Source organism: Lepus europaeus, chromosome 16 (assembly GCF_033115175.1).
Source record: "Lepus europaeus isolate LE1 chromosome 16, mLepTim1.pri, whole genome shotgun sequence".
NCBI classification, from domain to species: Eukaryota; Metazoa; Chordata; class Mammalia; order Lagomorpha; family Leporidae; genus Lepus; species Lepus europaeus.
The window spans coordinates 90,546,133-90,561,128 of NC_084842.1; the positions used below are offsets into that span (position 1 = coordinate 90,546,133).

At 65.9% G+C, this 14,996-nt stretch overlaps 1 protein-coding gene across 1 annotated transcript; it reads left to right on the forward strand.

Annotated features, from left to right (window-relative positions):
- On the forward strand, window positions 1–11,850 carry MXD4 (MAX dimerization protein 4). The gene is made up of 6 exons (XM_062212701.1): window positions 1–133; window positions 235–334; window positions 2,954–2,983; window positions 7,668–7,782; window positions 8,499–8,661; window positions 8,940–11,850. The coding sequence occupies exons 1-6, from the start codon at window positions 70–72 to the stop codon at window positions 9,092–9,094; spliced, it is 627 nt and encodes a 208-aa protein (XP_062068685.1). The 5' UTR covers window positions 1–69; the 3' UTR covers window positions 9,095–11,850.
- The last annotated feature ends 3,146 nt before the right edge of the window (window positions 11,851–14,996 follow it).

Genomic DNA, 14,996 nt, shown 5'->3' on the forward strand with positions numbered 1-14,996 from the left:
AGCCGGCCGGAGCGGGCCGGGCAGCGGCCGCCGCCGTCCCGAGTCGCGCGGGCAGGCCCGGGCGGGAGGATGGAGCTGAATTCCCTGCTGATCCTGCTGGAGGCGGCCGAGTACCTGGAGCGCAGGGACCGAGGTAGCGCCCCGCGCGCCCCCTTTGTGCGCCCGGCTGCGGGTGGGCGGGCGGCGGGCCCTGGCGCGGGGCGGGGGCCCGCTGACCGAGCCGTCTGTCCGCAGAGGCCGAGCACGGCTACGCCTCGGTGCTGCCCTTCGACGGCGACTTCGCCAGGAAGAAAACAAAGGCGGCGGGCCTGGTGCGCAAGGCCCCGAACAACAGGTACCGCCCCCCGCCCGGCCCGGCGCCCCGGACCCCCGCGCTGCCCCACTCCGGGAGTGCCCGCCCCGGGCCCAGATTTCCGCCCCGCAGCCCCGGCCGCCGCCGCGCGCCCCGGCGGCCAGCCTGGAGGAGGAGGCGCGCCGGGCCGCGGCCGCAGCCCCGCCCGGCCGGCCCCGCCCGCGCCGTCGCCATCTTCCCGCGGCCGCGCCTCCTCGGCCTCTCGTAAACAGTGCCACGCGTACAGCCTGGCCGCCGGGGTCTCCTCCCGCAGCCGCTCCCCGCCCCCAAGTTGTTCTGGACTTTTCCAGGCGGGGAAAAAGTTGTCAGTAGGCGCTGGCTGGTGCCCGCCGTGGGTCCGGAGAAACCGAGGCGCAGCCTAGGGTCCCGTGGGGCTGCTGGCCTGGACCCCTGCTTCCCGCAGGAGCGTGGGCCGCCTCGCTCCGCCGCTGGACTGGGCACCCCCATCCCCGGGGGCTTGGACAAAGGCGCTGTGGGAAGGCCCCGCGCTGGGAGCCCACCTGTCCCCAGGGCACCCAGCAGCCCAGCTCGGCCTCCTGGGGCAGTGCGGCTCCAGCCACAGGTGCTAGGGCCCCTCCTTAGGGACTGAAGGACCTGGTGGGGGTGGGGGAGGGGCCAGGTCAGGAAAGCGGCCCCCCCTGGCGCCCTGTGGTCCCCCGGAACCCTGGCCATGGACTCAGTCTGCAGAAACTGGAGCTGGGGGCCGTGCACACCCCTGGGGGGGGAGTGGGCTGCCCGGGCCTGGGCCTCCCCCAGGACTCCCCTCCTGGGGCTGCTGTGGGGACACCGTGGCACACCTGGCCCTGTGCGGGGGCCCACCTTGGCCCAGCTGCTCCCAGGACCCCAGGCTGGGGCTGAGCTCACTGGGGGCTCCGGGGCCCCTCGGTGGAGGGTGCGGCTCATTTCTGTGGCTGCCTGTTCTTGGGAAACAGAGAGGCTGGCGCAGGGACCCATCTCTGTGGCGTTCTGGGCCTGGCAGGGAGCTGGTTGCGTCCCCAGCTGCCCTGGCTGGGAACCATCTCTGAGTCCCAGCCCCTCGTCCCCTGCTGGGGACAGTTTGGGGAAGGACATGGGTGTGTTTTGGGTGGAGGGGACGTCGCTGCCTCTGGCCTCGGTGAGCCGACCCGAGTCCCTGCCACTCACGGCAAACTCTGGGATGGGACCCCAGGCTGCCGGAGGGCCCCTCATGTCGCACACACGCACACGCTCACGTGCACACACGTACACGCACACACACATCAAGGTGATTTTCGTGTCCATTTCGTGGCTGAGCAAACGGGCTTCGTGAAGTTCAGTTACTTGCCTGCCGTGGCTCGGCCACCTGCTGAGTGGGGTCCTGGCCGACCACGTTCCACCAGGACAGAGACCTGGGGGCCCTGGCCAGGGTGCAGCCCCACGCAGCTCTCCTGGTCAGGGCCTGTGGGGGCCCCGTCCTTGGGGACCCTGGTGTGGCACACCTGCGAGCCTTCTGTGTCATGCCAAAGTGGGGAGAGTGGGCGGTGGACAGGAGGGCAGTGGCAGGGACACTGTGGGCTCCACTGGGGGTCAGCAGGAGGGGCTGGAGCCAGCGTGCCAGGAGGAAGTGAGCAGGAGTGTGGCCGCTGCACAGCGCCCAGCCTCAGACGAGCAGAGCCACGTGGCCAGGCTGCAGCTTGGGTAAGGGCAGCCCCAGGCAGGTCAGTGAAGAGCGATGGCTGTGCCCCTCCTGGCCTAGCCCACGTGGCCAGTGAGCCCGGGAGGACTGTGGAACCTGGTCTGGAGGTCCCCTGGGGCTGCAAGGTGCCCCCCGGCGTGGCTGTGGCAGGCGTTGGGGTGGGCAAGGGAGAGTGGGGCCAGGTGGGCAGTGGCCTGCAGAAACTTCTGGAAGGAGCAGAGGTTGCGGGCAGGGTTCAGGGCTTGCTCTGGTCGTGTTCCAAGGTGGCCTGAGCCTTCTGCTTGCGCGTGCAACAGCCTGGCAGGCCCCGGAGGCAGAGCTGGCCCAGGGGGCCTCCCTAGACTGGAGGGTGACGTGGAGCTGGGAGCTTGGTTCCACTGCTTCATTGTCCTTTTGTGCAAGCTCCCTGAGGGGCGCTTCCCCCTGGGGTGCTGAACAGGCAGACGGTGGGCAGACGCTGCCTCCAGGGCGGCCGGTCCTGCTCCCACACAGCCGCCGAGGGGTCTCAGCGTGCCCCAGGAAGCATCTGGGTGTCCCCGTCTGTACCGGCTTCTCGGCTGGCCCGTGTTGGCTGCAGGGACGCAGCTGGCCTCGGGGTGTGGCGGGTGGAGAGGAGCAGGCCGCTGAGGAGCCTGGGCAGCCGCTGCTCCCTGGGCCTCCCCCACCCTTCTAGACAAGGGCCCGGTGCTCCCACCGGTCAGCACTCCCCGGGGCCTCCCTGCATGGGCTGGTGGCCTGCGGTGCCTTGGTCCAGTCCTTGCAGCCCAGCGTGTGGTCCCCCAGCCCTAGTTGCCAGCTGCACACCTGCCCGGCCCTTGGCGTCCACCCTGGGGCCCAGGCCCACCTAGCGTGGCCCGTGGGCTCGCGGCCTCCTGGGCCGAGCATCGTTCTTTGTGCCTGGTGGTCGGGCAGCGGAGTGAGCTCTGTCTTTCTGTCTCTCTAAACAGGTCTTCACATAACGAGCTAGAAAAGCACAGGTGAGTGACTCTCCCGCCCCCCTCCCACGGGAGCCCCCCCACGCGCCTGGCCCCGCCGCGGGCGGACAGGGTGCTGTGGCCAGCTGTGCGGCCCCGCCTCCCCCCGCCTGACGTGTCCTGCCAGCTCTGCCCTCTTCTGGGAAAGGCTGGGTCTCAGAGGAGGGGCCCGGGAGGCAGGAGTGGAGGCTCGGCCTGGCCTGGGAGCTCGCTGTGGCGTTGGGGACTTGGAACAGGGTGCCTCGTGCTGGGCGGCAGGCAGGGCCGGCTCGGAGACGGTTCTGCTTAGACTGACCCCTTTGGGAACAGAGGCTGGCGTCTGACCAGAGGGGTTCAGTCCCCTTGGCCTTTTGGGCCTCTGGCCTGTCTGACCCCTGCGCCTTCTAAGAAGCCACGGAGCCTTGTCCGGGGCCACAGGAGGCCGGAGTCAGGCTCCAGCCCAATGCAGGATTCCCCTGAAGCCACTGTGCATGGCAGGGCCTGGGTCACCAGGAGTCTGCCTGCCCGGCCGCAGCCCCTGCGGGGACAGGATGGGGTGAGCCAGGCTGCCAGCAGGTGCTCTGGGTAGGGGTGGAGTCCCCTGAGCTTGGCAGCCCCAAGTTCAGGAGTCCAGTGCCAGGCCCCCTGAGGGACCCCGGGCAAGAACTGTCTCTTGACCTTGGCTTCTGTCTGTGACGTGGGCCAGATCTTTCTCCTCTCAGTGGGGGGAGGTCTGTGTGCTGGCTGAGCCCTCCCCAGCGGCTCTGGGAAGGCTTGGAGCTCGGCCAGTTCTCCGCCCCTGCGCCCACGGCAGCGCCAACTTCCGCTCCCCTGGGATTTGGGCCTTTGGCTGGGGCGGGTGGCAGGGCAGGGGCGGAACACTGTGTTCTGAGGAGCTGCACTTCCTGGACTGCTCGTGTGTGTTTGGGGGCTCCCTAGAGGCCACAGGAGAGTGGGTTGCAGGGACCAAGAGAACCGAGCAGGCCTGGGGCTGCTCCCGGGCCAGCAGGGACTGGCCTGGCCTGGAGGAGGCCCAGGAACCCCAGAGGCACGAGTGGAGGGGCAGTCCTGCAGTGAGGCAGACATCTGGGAAACGGTGGTGGCAGCCACAGGGGAGGCCGCGGGCTGGCCTCTGACCCCGTCCTTGGCTTCTGCCACCTCCTCCCAGAGCCGGGCTCTCAGGCTAGGCCTCCTGGGGCCCTCGGATAGGTGGGCAGCTTGGGGTCTCTGTGTGCCCCGCAGCCCAGTGCAGGCGACTCTGTTGTGGGCAGCCCCAAGCCTGGACTAGGACCCCTGGCCGGGACCTCGGCTGTGGCCGTACCCATGGCTGGCCAGTGCTGACGCCAGATGCTTCTGGCTCCTGGCCGCAGGAAAGGCTGGGTGCTGTCCAGAGGAAGGAAGGAAGCTCCTGGCTGGGCTGTGCAGCCGGTCCTGGGGGGACAGGCCGTGGGCCCTGCCTTCCCTGGAGATAGCCCCGCACAGCGCGGGGCGGGGGCTTCCCCGGGGGACCTCTGAGCCCGTCACCGCCAACCTTAGGCCCCCCCGTAGGTCAGTAGCTCTGACAGGTGTGCTGAGGTCATCGATCGGCTGCTGACCCCTGAGGCCTGGCATGGCCGAGGCCACACATTTCTCGGCCTGGTGACCCTCACGGGCCCACTCCAGGCCTTGGCCTTCATGATGGTTGGGGGGTAGGGGTGGGGCTGGCCATCCTTCCAGCCCTCGGCACCCCCTGGAGTGGCAGCGCCTGTCTCAAAGACTAGGCCAAGTCCTCCGTCGGCTCTGAGCGTGGAGATGGCTGTCCGGCTTCCAGGTAGGCCTGCGGGCGCAGGGCTGCCCCGTGGGGTTGGTGTAGCCGCGTGCCGCCTTCATGAGGCCTGCGCACAAGCAGCGGGTTTGGTAGCAAGAGCCAGAAAACCCAGGTCTGCAGTGGGGGAGCGAGAGGCCCACCGCTCCCCATCCCAGCCCGGCCAGGGCACTTCCTCGGTTCTGGGACTCTGCCCTGAAGAGCGGTGCCGGTCCAGGGCTGGGCTGGGGCCAGCGTGGCAGACGGAGCTGCGGGGGCTGTGACTGCGGGCGCTGCCTCCTCGGGAAGGCACTGGCGGTGGCCTAGGGCACTGCGGTCGCTGCACAAGGAGGGCTTGATGAGACCCCGCCCAGGGCGGCCCCGCTGTGGGGACCTTCCCAGGGTCCCATGACCAGTGACTGGCAGAGCCGGCTCTAGGTCCTGGCTCCAGGCTGCCCCGTCACGGGCACTGCCCAGGACAGGGGGCCAGGGTGACCTCTGTAGCCGGCGCTCCTCGCTGCGTGCTCCCCTGGGGCTGTGGACTCGCAACGTTGCATGTGTGTAGGCAGATGGCTTTGCTGTGTCCCCGAGAAATGTCTTGCTGAAATGGTCTGTTCTCACCCCCTGCACACCACCCCCCGAAACAGCACCCCGGGTACCCAGAGGCCAAGTCCTTGCCTCTGCCTTCTTCACCAGGGCACTAACGCTGCTCCTGGCACTGGGGTAAGAAGGGGCACCTGACCTCTAACCGGTCCCACACAGGTGCAGCTCACCTGCGGGGATGTGTGTCCCCACGTCCCGCAGTCGGCAGGCAGGACCTCCAGGTAGTGCCGCAGCGAGCGGTGTGGGGTGGATCTGTGTACCTGGGGAGGTGCCCGTAGGACCCAAATCCTGGCAGCAGGGCTTCTGGCCAGCGCACAAGCTGGCGGGACTCTGCTGATGGGCCTCACAGCCTTCAGAACTCCACCCCAGTGGGATCTCCTGCCAGCAGAGTGACCACTCCCCGGGCCACCTGAGCCTCTGCTCTGCCGTCCAGCCTCGGGAAGGGGCCGTTAGCATCCCCTGGTTTGCGCATTCACACTTCCAGCCCGTGTGGAGGAGAGCCCGCCTCCCTGGGAGATGGGCCGTGCCGCTCCTGTAACGTGCTTTGTGCCCTTTCCCTGTTGTCACAGCGAAGTGTTCTTCTCTTTATTTTTGATGTGTATGAGCTCAAAATACCATGAATACTAATCGTTTGTCTTTTATATGTATTGCAAATATTTTTCTACTGTGACTTGTCTCTTGGGTGTGTTTTTTCTTTCTTGTACAAATGTGTCTTTCTCTGATTGTAATAGTAATATGCAGAGTGTTTTTCCAAGAAAACTTGGAAAATACAGCAAAGCATAAAGCTAAAGAAATAAACGTTGCCAACGGCATCACCCGGAGGTGCTTCCCGTGCTTCATTGTGTTCTGTCCGTCTCTCGTGTGCGTCCGCTATTTCATTGTTTTAAACAGAATCGGTGCTTGTCGTGAATTTCCCCCGAACTCTGATGATGTGGAAAGCAGTTACCGGGTGGTGGGACTTCAAGTTGCTTTTTTCTTCTTCTTCTCCTTGGTTTGCACTCTAACTTCCCCGCAGCGCTCTGTCCGGCTGATGTGGGTGGGTTGTAAACGCTGCCGTTTGCTCTCACGTGCAGGGTGCTGGGGTGCCCGCGCTGGGACCTGCTCGGTGCCTGGGGGGGTGGGTGCTCGCCCAAGTGCAGCTGAAGAAGGTGCCCCCCGGGAACGGTGGCTTGGACTCGGAGCCTGCCGGGTGCCTGTGAACCATAGAGGGCGGGGGCTGAAGATCCTCGCGCTGCGAGGTGGCGTCCCCTCTCCTGGCCCGGCACAGCCCCAGTCTCCCACGCCCTGAGGGTTCTTCCTAAGGTCTGACTCAGAAATGGCACCGTGGGCTAGGGAGAAGGTGTGTCCTCAGGGTGCCCTGTGGCCCAGGGCGACAGCCTCTCTCTGCCGTTATCACCGCCCGGCAGGCTCTCCCCACGGCCCCTCCTCCTCTGTCCACAGGAAATGGCTGTCCCCGCCCAGGCTCCTCCCAGGGTCTCCCTGGGGCGGTGTGGGTTTGCCAGGACTCTAGGCCGCAGAGGTGAAAGGTGGGGGTGCCAGCGATGGTGCTCCTGGGAGACAGGCGTGTGTGCGGCGCCGCTGGTGGCCAGGCCGTGGGGCTGCAGATCTGCAGACTGGGTAACCCTCCTCAGAATTTACCCTGGGCCAGGCGGCCTGCAGCCGGAGGCAGTCCCAGCCGCTGGCCAGGGTGGGTCGGTCAGCTGCCGAGCCGAGCTCTGCTGAGCCTGGGTGCCCTGGACCCTGGGCTGGGGGACATGTAGGGCATCAGGGGCCACAGGCCATTGTGGTAGGTCGGGGAGGCCGGGGCTGTGCAGCCACAGCCTGCCCTCCGCAGGCAGGCTGGACCACCCCACCCCCCACCCCCGGCTCACGCGGTACTTCCGGGAGGGCAGATGTCTCCTGGGGGCCCTGCCAAACACCACCGGCAGACCCGGCACGTGACGGCGCCAGTTCTGGGGCAAGATGGATTTGTCCTGTGGCTGTGGGGACACCCCCTGGAAAAAAGCCGACTCCAGAGGAATACCAGACGTGGGTGAGCGCGCTGGTCCTTGGCCCTCCCTGGACCTGACTCGTGCTCCTGGGAGGACGGGAGTGGCCAGCAAGTACCGTGGGCCTGGCGCGCTGAGAGGACGCACGCCTCGTCTGGGTCCCCGGGGCTCTGGGAGCAGCCTGACTGTTCTGTGCCCCCACCCCAGCCATGGGACCCCAGCGTGGCCTGGTGGTGGCGCTGCAGCTCCTGAGGGCAGGGTAGCGGTGGACCAGGCCCCCACCCCGCCCTCCTCCAGACCTCTGGGCCAACGGTTCTGTCTCTGGCTCTTTCAGACGAGCCAAGCTCAGACTGTACCTGGAGCAGCTGAAGCAGCTGGTGCCCTTGGGCCCCGACAGCACCCGCCACACCACGCTGAGCCTCCTGAAGAGGGCCAGGATGCACATCAAGGTGAGCGCCGCTGCCCTGCCCAGCCCTGGGCAGCCCGGCCCACAGGGTCGAAGGTGGGTGGGCACTGGGCAGGTGCATGTCGAGGGCTGGGGCTTTCGGGGGGTGGGGGCCGAGGAGGGTTTTGTTGGGTGGTGAGAGGCAGGAGGTAGAGCAGGCTGCAGGAAAGGGAGAAGTAGGGGTGCCAAGGGTTCCAGGGGCCCTGGGTGGTGGGGACGGGGCAGCAGCTGGAAGGAGAGTTGGAGCCCCCTGAGGCCTTTGGGTTGAGACCTGCAGGTTTTGGGGTCTTGGGACACTTGAGCCTACCCGGGCAGGTCTCCCCCCACAGAGGGCCCCCGCTGCCTGTTCAGGGTGGGGAGCTCCAGGCTGGGTGGCAGGAGCTTTGAGAGGCACACGAGGCCCTTGTGGGGTGGCGGCTCTCGGAGCAGCCGGCCTGTCACTCAGGCCCTCAGGAGGACTGGGAGAAGTCCGGAGGGTGGGGCAGGGAGAGGCAGTGTGGCACAGGCCAAGGCCAAGGCTTGGCCCCCTCCCGCCGTGGCAAGGCTGTCTTCTAAAAGGTGCCGGCCGGAGGCTGGGTGTCACCGACCCAGGGCTTCGGGGACCAGCTTGGCTGGTCAGCAGATGGAGAGCACAGGCCCGGGAGGTGCCCTGGGTGTGGCCTGGGGGCTGTGTGGGGCGCGCGGGGCTGCAGCAGGCTCACGGTGCCGCCTCGCTCCCAGAAACTGGAGGAGCAGGACCGCCGCGCCCTGAGCGTCAAGGAGCAGCTGCAGCGGGAGCACCGCTTCCTGAAGCGGCGCCTGGAGCAGCTGTCCCTGCAGAGCGTGGAGCGCGTGCGCACCGACAGCACCGGCTCTGCTGTCTCCACCGACGACTCGGAGCAAGGTGGGTGGGGGCCGGGGGTGCGGAAGGGGCAGGACGAGGAGGGTGGGCCACAGAGGCTGGGTGAGCTGCCCGAGGGAGGGCTGTGGCCAGGCGAGGCCCCCGCCGCAGGCTCTGAGCCACAGCTGAGGATGGGGAGCCCGCCCACCCCGGTGCCTCGGCGCCCTCACCCCACTGCCCTTGACCCCAAGCCTCGGCTCTGTGAGATGGAGTGGTGGGCCCCAACTTTGAAGGGAGCCCCCGTCCGTGGCCTGACCGAGCTCCCTCGCTGTTCTCCCCAGAAGTGGACATAGAGGGCACGGAGTTTGGGTCCGGCGAGCTGGACAGTGCAGGCAGCAGCAGCGACGTGGACGACCACTACAGCCTGCGGAGCGGCGGCTGTGGCGCCGGCTACGGGCCTCCCTGCCGGCGGCCTGGCCGCCCCGGCCTCTCTTAGGCCCACGCCCCCTGCTCCTTGGCCTGCCTGCCCGCCTCTGGCTGAGCGTGTCAGCCCTCCTGCGCTCCCTCGACCGACATCAGCCTCTCCACGGGCCACTGCTGTGCCGTTCTGGAAGCCCCAGCTGTCGCCTGGGCTGCCTGCCTCTGCCTGCCTGCCGGTCAGGGCCCGCCGAGCCGCCCGCCCCTCCTGGCTGTGCGGGGCCCACCGCGGGAGGGCAGGGCCAAGCTCCGCGTAGTCGCCCACGGTCTGTCCTCAGATTCCTAATCATTCCAGAAGTATTAAATGTCATTGCTGCAAACCTCGGCGGGCGCCGTGTGAGGGGCTTAATGACCACCTCGGGGAGCGCAGACCCCAGCTCGGATGCCGGGAGAAAGGAGTGGACCGAGGAAGGAAGGAAGGAAGGTGCAGCTGTCCGTCCGTCCATCTGTCGGTCCACGCAGGCTCCTGAGGCATGGACAGAGGGATCTGTGAAGGGCGGGACTTGGGTGAGCACCCCGGGGTCGGGAGGGTGGAGGGGGCCCTTCCCACCCTGCAGGTTCAGGAGCCAGGCCAGGCCTCCCCACAGCAGGCGGGGGGGGGGGGGCTCCTGCCCTGGTAGGACCGCGGGTCGCACACACAGGCACCTAGGTTCACGCCTGCTCGTGTGCCCGAGGAGCACGTGGGCACCCCTGGAGGGCAGGCTGGCCTTCAGGGTCACCTGCTGGCCCTCGCCCTGTGCCTGGCTCCCCCTCTGGTCCCTGGCCCGCCTGCCCCTGCCCACGTGACCCTGGGGTCTGCACAGAGGGAGCTTCTCTGCCAGCAGAGGCTGGAGCCTCCGGGCTTTCTCACCTCTCTTTGAACAGACAAAAATGCAAAATCCGACGTGAGAAGCTGCAGGCCAGCGCCCCCGCAGGGCTCCAGCGCCCTCCCCGGGGAGTGCCCACGGCTGCCTGTGGCAGCCTCAGCTGGCAAAGAGGCTTTTCCCAAAACACAAAACAGAGAGACAGCTCTGAAGCCGGGGCCAAGGGCCGGGAGCGTGTGCCGCCTTGATTTCCTGTACCAGATTTTGTACTCTATTTTCCTAGCCGCTGTTACGTCCTTGATTGCTGAGGGGTGGGAGCCACCCGGTGTCTCAGGGACCCGTCCCTCCGTCATGCTGTCACAGTGTGCCTTGCGTCCCGAGTCCCGCCCCGTCCTGCTCGCCACCAGCAGCCTGTCTCGGGGCCCTCCTCCCTGCCGCACCGGCAGCCCCCCCAGCCACGGCTGTCTGGGAGTGGTGCCTGCGTGCACAGCATGGCGGCTGCTGTCTGCAGCAGGAGGGGCTCTGATCCTGCCCCGCCGCCTGGCAGCTGGCAGGGACTGGCTGTGCAGCCTGGGGGAGAGCAGGCCTCCTGGGTGGGGGCTGGCTTGTGAACCAGAGGGAGACTCTCACCTTAACCCCCTGCACTCCCTTGAACCCTGGCCCAGGGCAAGGTCTCTGGGTTTCAGACGTTGGCAGCTCCTGAAGACAGCGCTGGCCCCTGGTGCTGCAGGCCCGTCCCTGGGGACATGCAGCAATACTTGGGTGGGCCCGCGCACACACCCCCACTTCCTCCTCCTCCAGTGCATTTGTAACCAATTTCCAAACTGTCGGGGAAATCTGTGTTTTTATCTTCAGTCGTGCCAATGGACGCCCCAGAGTGTGGCAGGGGGCTCTTGAGGCATGCGGGTCCCTAGAAACAGCTCTGGCGCAGAGCCTGCCCTGTGAGGGCGCGGGGTGGTGGGCAGAGAGCAGGCCTGGGGCGCAGGTGGAGTCTGTGCGACAGCCCAGTGGTCCCCGTGGGTGTGAGGAAGCTGGGGGCGGGGTCAGCAGTGCCCCGAAAAGGCAGGTGTCTCCTGTCTGCCTATGCGTGTCCACTGAGTGGTCACTCATGCCCTCCACCCTCAGAGTGTGCTTAGGAACCTGCTTCGAGGGCCAGAGCCCAGGAACCCTGCCCAGTGCAGCCCCGGCCCTGGGGCAGGCACAGCCCAACCCAGGGCTGACCTGCACCTCAGCCCGGGGCTTTTCAGGCTGTGGTTCCCACATGGGCTGGGGCCTCGGCCTCCTAGCTGTGCTGCAGCCGCCCCCACCTGCTACCAGCAGGTGAGGGGGGTGGTCCTTGATGGGGGTGCAGCTGTGCCAAGAGCTACTTGACGCACTCCTCTCAGCCCTGTCTTTGGCACAGGCTGGCTGATGCTGGGGCCACAGGTCCAATGCGGCTGTGGTGTCAGAAAGCAGGGCTGCTGAGGGCGCTCCGTGTCCTGCGTGTGTCTGTCCACGTAGGCCGGCGTGGTGCTCAGAGGCCAAGGGTCCGGAACCCCGGGCACAAGCACAGGGCCGCCACGTTATTAGGAGGTAGCCCCACGTCAGACGCCATGGTCTGGTGCAGGCCCAGCTGCGAACGAAAGGCCGCAGGAAGTGGCCCTGGGCCAGCCCTCCCCAGCCCCAGCTCGGTGGCCTGTGGGCCCCCACCTTCCCGCCGGCCAGGACCACCCCCTGCCCCCCTCAGGGTTAGCTAACCCAGAGTCCCTCCCCAGGCCAGCAGGCTGCCCTGGGCCTACATCTAGGGCAGTAGTGCAGGGCCGTGCCAGGGTCTGGGGCGACACAGAAGGGGGCCTGGTGCTGGCCCAGTGTGTGTGGGTATGCTGCGAGGTCCGTACTGGAGAGAGAAGCGGGGCCTCCACCGCCTGTCCGCCAGGTGGGCTGTGCTGTGTCATTGTGTCATTGTAATATAAATACAGATTTTTATACCTCAGCCTCTGGCTTCCAGTTCTTTCCATCACCTGCTCTGCTCCCTTTTCTTCAGCCGTGGAGTTGACCTTTACACCATGGCCACAGCCCCTGCCAGGGCCTCCCACCTGCTGTCCAGCCCTCACCACGGTCACAGCTGCACTCGGTGATGGCAGGGGGAAGTGAAGCCCCCTGCCCACCCCACCCCCGGCCCCGGTGCTCTTGTTGGTCTGGGCACTGCCCACTGAGGACACCCTGCCCCTTGGGGTGCTCTGTGCTGGCCACGGGCCCTGCCGGCACCGAGGCTGCTGTGAGTGGGGCCCTCCCCCGCCCCAGAGCAAAGAGCTCTGATCTCTGGGTCCCTGGCACAGGGCAGTGGAGCCCGTGGAGCTGAGCAGCCCGGGAGCACGGGGTCACCACGCTGCATGTGCAGCACAGCCTGCTGGAGGCCCAGCGGACTCGCTGCAGGTTTTGGGGCGGCCGTGGGAGGGACTTTCCAGGGCCCTAGGGCATGTGAGTTCCTCCCCTGGCCCCTGGGCAGACAGCAGTGGACTCCTGGGGGAGGGGTCTGGAAAGGGGGCGAGTCCCCCTGGGAATGCAGCTGGGGCCTCAGAGCTGGTGGGACTCAGATGTTCAATGCTGGACATTTGAATTCCAGGTGTCATGAGTAAGGGTCATCACTGACACCACCTTGTATTGCTGGCCCGTGGGCACCAGGGACAGCCACAAGCACGTTGTGAGACTGGCGCCTGGCCCCTCCTGGGCCCTGCTGGCAGGCAGGGACAGCTCCCTTCCCCAGCTCCGCCTCCCCGTGGGACTCAGCTTGCCAGCCAGATGCTGTCTGCATAGTCCATCTTTTTTATTTTTATTTTTTTTGGGGGGGATTTGTTTGTTTATTTGGAAGAGTTGGAGGGAGAGATCCATCGCTGGTTCACTCCTCAAATGGCCCCATCGGCTCAGGCTGAGCCAGGAGTGTGAAACTCCATCCAAGTCTCCCTTGTGGGCGGAAGGGGCCCAAGCAGTTGGCCCATCTTCGGCTGCCTTCCCAGGCACGTCAGCAGAGGAGTGGAGCAGCTGGGACCCTATGGGATGCCAGCGTTGCAGGCGGTGGCTCACCCTGCTGTGCCACAATGCTGGCCCCTCTCCTCCATCTCCCTGTTCGCTGGACTGCAACAGGTCCTCCCGGCCGTGGGACGCCAGCCCTCACCCTGCCTGCTCCCTTCGCAGCTACTGGTGTGACCTCGAGCTGCCTTGGGACTCCCTCCCCTGAAATCCCCCTGTGGGTCCCCAGACACCTGCCCCACCCTGTTCTGCAGCTCAGCCTCTGGCAAGAGGGCCCTGTGGGCACCTGGTGCTGTGCTGGTTTCATATGAGTTCACGCTCATGGCTCCTCCCTCCTTTCCCCAGCCCTCGCCAGGGGGACCCTTCCAGATGGGCTGTGCCAGCAGCCCGTGGCGCCTTCCTCACTGCTTCGGCTTCCTCAGCCTGTCCTGTGCACACCTCGCCTTCCTGGTGGGGTACCCACACTCACTCCTGACTTAGGGGTTGGCTCACCTTTGTCACGTGAATGTCAGTTCAACGAGACAAACCCCTCCTCCAACCCCAGGGAATCAGCAGGGTCTCCTGCTTTCTTCTTTTTGGGGAAGACTGATAGCGAGAAAGGCCACTGCCCACTCAGGTGCAGACCCCAGAGAGGCCCCGACCACCTCTCCCTGGCCCTACTCCCCCTGGGCCAGCCCTCTCCCCGCTACCCGCTGTGGCAGGAGCCCACCTGCATCTTTTTTTTTGACAGGCAGAGTGGACAGTGAGAGAGAGACAGAGAGAAAGGTCTTCCTTTTCTGTTGGTTCACCCTCCAATGGCCGCCATGGCCGGCGTGCTGCGCTGATCCGAAGCCAGGAGCCAGGTGCTTTTCCTGGTCTCCCATGTGGGTGCAGGGCCCAAGGACCTGGGCCATCCTCCACTGCCTTCCCGGGCCACAGCAGAGAGCTGGACTGGAAGAGGAGCGACCAGGACAGAATCCGGCGCCCCGACCGGGACTAGAACCTGGGGTGCCAGCGCCGCAGGCAGAGGATTAGCCTAGTGAGCCGCGGCGCCGGCCTAACCCACCTGCATCTTGCCACCTGTTGTCATTCGTGTCATCATGGAATCACACTTCTAACACATTCTAGAATGTCATGGCACCTGCTCCCCATTGCTGGCAGAACAGGATTCCACCACCTTCATCAAGAACTGCGTCTAAAACCAAGTCCCTTCAGCCGTTACTTCTAACCTTTAGAGCTAGCCCGAAAAGATAGCGTGCACAACCTGCAGCACTCTCCAAAAAATTGCGATGGGAACAGAGCCTCTGCCAGGAAGCAGCAGCACACGGCACACACGCCTTCCGCTGCACAGCTCAGGGGCCCGGTCTGGTGACTCCTGCGGCCCTGTCGGAGGAGTGGTTCCTGGGTTCCCGTCATCTCTTATTACGTTTTTTATTAGCATAAAGAGAACAGACTCCATGCAGTCCAGATAGAACTCCAAGAATGCAATGAAATTCACTCCGTCCTCTGACTTCTTTTTTAGTTTTCCCTTCATCTTTTGACCCAAGACTGTGATACTGGCGGAGAGCGAGTCTGATTGGGGAGCACTCGTAAGTGTGATGCCCGCGTTCTCTCACATCCCAGATGCGTCAGGAACGCTCTCCAAGCCTGCAGCTCACTCCAGGGTCTGCCACTGGTACTCTGGCCGCTGACTGCATTCTGATTTCCCACAGGAACGGTGGTCAGCATTTCAAAGTCAGGTGGAGGATTTATGGGCCCAAGAAGCCACCCAGTGTCAGTATGAAAGTGGCCCTGGGTGCCCTCCCCCCCCCCCCCCCCCGCCTGCTAGGGTGTCTCTACTAGGCAGCCCCTTTTCCTTCCGGCATCCTCAGTTCTGGCTCGAGTTCCTCCTCAGACTCTACAAGTGTGTCTCCAAGTTCCTCCCATTCTAAAACCCAGCCCAACCCAGTCCTCCCTCCGCCGTGCCCGCCCTCTCTCGTTTGCCTCCTCAGCAGAATTTCTTGAAGACACTGCAGGCTGCTCAGCCTCCACTTCCTCCCCGCCAGACTGGCTCAACTCCAGCCCCGCTGTGCCCCCACCGCCACCGCTCTGCTCCGGGGGCTGCACCAGGGCTTCCCCTGCTCCAGAGGC

Excerpts from the sequence above, each read along its gene's own strand:
- MXD4 (XM_062212701.1), top strand. The coding sequence starts at position 70 with ATGGAGCTGAATTCCCTGCTGATCCTGCTGGAGGCGGCCGAGTACCTG. Across the intron at positions 134-234 it reads CCTGGAGCGCAGGGACCGAG|AGGCCGAGCACGGCTACGCC; the intron begins GTAGCGCCCCGC and ends GTCTGTCCGCAG. Across the intron at positions 7,783-8,498 it reads GGGCCAGGATGCACATCAAG|AAACTGGAGGAGCAGGACCG; the intron begins GTGAGCGCCGCT and ends CCTCGCTCCCAG.